At 49.7% G+C, this 3475-nt stretch overlaps 1 protein-coding gene across 1 annotated transcript; it reads left to right on the top strand.

Annotated features, from left to right (window-relative positions):
- Positions 1–1630: 1630 nt before the first annotated feature.
- On the top strand, positions 1631–2569 carry LOC121490639 (olfactory receptor 10P1). Its single transcript, XM_041754486.1, has one exon. It carries the CDS (start codon positions 1631–1633, stop codon positions 2567–2569), a length of 939 nt encoding a protein of 312 aa, XP_041610420.1.
- Positions 2570–3475: the final 906 nt, after the last annotated feature.

Here is a 3475-nt window from a genome sequence, read left to right as displayed (position 1 = left end):
GCTGAGCCACCCAGCGATACCCTAGGTGGATCACTTTATCTTTCTGTCCACCAGTTCCCCTATCTTTATAAGTGAGATTCATTCATTCATCTAATCAATATTCAGCCGAGCACTCAGCAGGTGCCAGATCTAGTTGGCCGGGTGACTAAATTTGCCTCTAAGATGGTTGAGAACTGACAGACTCAGATCTCAGAGCACAGACTCTGGTGTTAGGTGGGTCTGGATTTAAACCTGAACACCCTCAGTTGCTAGATGTGTGGCTTCAAGAAAGTTACTAATGCTGTATGGGCTTCCATTTGCTCTTCTGTAAAATGGAGAAAGTAAAGGTTTCTGTGTCACAGTGCGATTGTGAAGATCCAACGATGTTTGGAATGCTAAGCCCTTTGGCATGGTGCCTGGCAGGGACTGGGCACCCGGAAAGCACCAGTAGTTGTTAAAATAGGCCGCCACCACCACCCCAACTGTACTGCAGGATCTTACAATGGAGACTCCACTAAAAAGTGCTGGGACCCAGGTACAACTAATGACCCATGAGAACACAGATAAAGGTGCTTTCCTCAAGCATGTGGAGAGCTGTCTGGTACAAGAGGAGTGAGACGTTCTGTAAAACACTAAGAATTTAGCCAAGACAAATATAATGAAAGACCCATCCTATAAGCAGAGAAAGCCAAAGCTAGATAGGACTACCTCCTAGGTGCTGAACTCCCTGTCACTACAGATGTGCCAGCATACACTGCCCAGCACCCCTCTAAGATGTTGTTGATAAGCCTTGAGCCATGCTGAAATATATGACCCTTACAGACAGATATCCTGACATGCCATGGGCAATCATTTCTGACCATGAGGAACAGAGAAGCTGCCACAGGGGAGGTGGAATTTGAGTTGAGCTTGAAGGATGAGTGGGATTTTAATAGGATGCATAGAAACATTCTCTGCAGGGGCACACACTGTAGAAACGTACGGGAGAACAGAGCATGCTAAAACAGGGTAGCTGGTGTAGCTCAGCACAGGGACCCAGATAAGAGGGACCAAAATACAGTGTGGCCAGCCCCGGGCCCACTCCCTTCATGGGGCACAGGTAGTGAATCTGTAATCTGTGGAAAATGGCTTGATAGAATCCCAAAGCATGAGACAATTGGGCAGTATTCCCACAATCCCATCATTGCATGGCATTCTAAATGCACGGCCCACCATGGAGATTATCAGATGCCAGCCTAGGACAGTCCCTGGCTGAGTCCATGATGCAAGTGCTACATTGTCTCTCAGGCTAGAGTTTCAGTACAGGAAATAAAAAGGAGCTTAGGACATAACTCCACTCCATCTCCACTCTGAAGAAAGACCCAAAGTACAGAGAGGGGGTCTCTTCCTGTGGGAACTAGGCCATACAGCAGGATTCAGAGTGTAAGGAATAGTGAGAAATGCAGCAAATTTGGAGTCAAGAAACCTAGACTCAAGCCCTAGGCTTGCACAGTATTTAACCTCCAAGACAAATGGCCTCATACATAAAGTGGAGATGCTGTCTCAGTTGATTCTGGGGAGACTGAATGAAAAATACTAAATTACAGAAGTGCTGCTCTTTTCTGTATACATGTCTCTTCCTTGGTTGTGCCATAGGTTCCAGCCTGAATTGATGGCTGAGGAAAATCAGACTCTGCCTGAATTTCTCCTTCTAGGATTTTCTGACTTCAGGACCCTGCAGGGACCCCTGTTCTGGATGGTACTTCTGGTTTACCTGGTCACCTTGCTGGGTAACTGTGCCATCATCCTCCTCACACAGGCGAGCCCATCCCTGCATTCCCCCATGTACTTCCTCCTGCGCCACCTCTCCGTGGTGGAGCTCCTGTACACCACGGACATTGTGCCCAGGACCCTGGTTGACCTGGCCTCCCCATACCCCCGGGCCATCTCCTTCCAGAGCTGTGTGGCCCAGATGTACGTCTTTGTGGTCCTGGGCATCTCAGAGTGCTGCCTCCTCACAGCCATGGCCTATGACCGCTATGCGGCCATCTGCCGGCCCCTGCACTATGCCACCCTCATGAGCTGGAGGGCCTGCACGGCCATGGTGGGTGTCTCCTGGCTCATGGGCATCATCACAGCCACCACCCATTCCTCTCTCATCTTCACTCTGCCCTTCCCCAGCCACCCCATCATCCCGCACTTCCTCTGTGACATCCTGCCAGTACTGAGGCTGGCAAGTGCTGGGAAACACGAGAGTGAAATCTCCGTGATGACAGCCACCGTGGTCTTCATCATGGTCCCCTTCTCTCTGATCATTGCCTCTTATGCCCGCATTCTGGGTGCCATCCTGGCAATGGCCTCCACCCAGAGCCGTCGCAAGGTCTTCTCTACTTGCTCCTCCCACCTGCTTGTGGTCTTCCTCTTCTTTGGAACAGCCAGCATCACCTACATCCAGCCCCGGGCGGGCTCCTCTGTCACCATGAACCGCATCCTCAGCCTCTTCTACACAGTCATCACACCCATGCTCAACCCCATCATCTACACCCTTCGCAACAAGGAGGTGGCAAGGGCCCTGCAGCGCATGGTGAAGAGGCAGGTCTCCTCACCATGAAGGCACTCAGGAGATATCTGTTCTCTTGCTGACTACTCCTCCTCCCAGCCTTCAGGTGCCAGATGAACAGAAACCACGTAGCACCTCAAAGAAATAAGGCTTCCTGGCAGAAAGTGTTGGAATTAAAGCAAAGATAAATCTGTATCCTACCTCCTATCCCACACCAGGCTTACTATCAGAGCACAGTTATGAGGACAAGGTAGACTGAGGGGAATGCTGCTCACAAAGAACATTTATGGGAAAGAGCATCTTCTAGATTGTTCTGGATCCCTGAGCAAGGTGATTGCTGTGTCTATACCAGTAGTGAGAAGTCTGTGTCAGTCATGAAGGCAAATGTCCATGAAACTGACACCAACTAAGTGACCTACCAGAGCCCATGAAGGAGTTTGCTGGCTCTTCGGTCTAGTTTTCTCCCAGAAACACACTACAGTCTTGTGCTCTGGGCCTTTTAGAAAACAGTTATTCTTCCTTGAAATATTCCACATAAATATTTAAACATTCTTCCATGCCCCCCACCTTTGACTTCTGACATCATCCATAAAGGGTGATACAATGTCCAACTGGACAAGAATATGGATTCCCTGGATTCCCTGTTCCCCTTCCAGTGCACCACCAGCTTGATCTCATACCTCCTTCACCATCTAATACTGAGTGAAGCCCCTGAGGCCATCCTGGAGAGGACCTAGAGAGTAAACATTTAACACTCATTTTTGCCACCTCACCTCTGACCCTCTTTCAATGTTGGGAGAAGTCTCATATTGAGGAGGCTGGTGGGCAGGGAAACCACTTCCCTCTGTGCAGCTGAGAACTCTTCCCAGCCCTCCAAGCATGTGACCTAGTTCCACCAATAAGTGCACTCATGCCTGACTAAGTAGCTGGTGCCCACAAGAGAAAGGAGCAGCACTG

This window comes from Vulpes lagopus, chromosome 5, assembly GCF_018345385.1.
Source record: "Vulpes lagopus strain Blue_001 chromosome 5, ASM1834538v1, whole genome shotgun sequence".
NCBI classification, from domain to species: Eukaryota; Metazoa; Chordata; class Mammalia; order Carnivora; family Canidae; genus Vulpes; species Vulpes lagopus.
The sequence above is the reverse complement of the archived record's forward strand: the minus strand, read 5'-3'. Positions and strand labels throughout refer to the sequence as shown.

Excerpts from the sequence above, each read along its gene's own strand:
- LOC121490639 (XM_041754486.1), top strand. The coding sequence starts at position 1,631 with ATGGCTGAGGAAAATCAGACTCTGCCTGAATTTCTCCTTCTAGGATTT.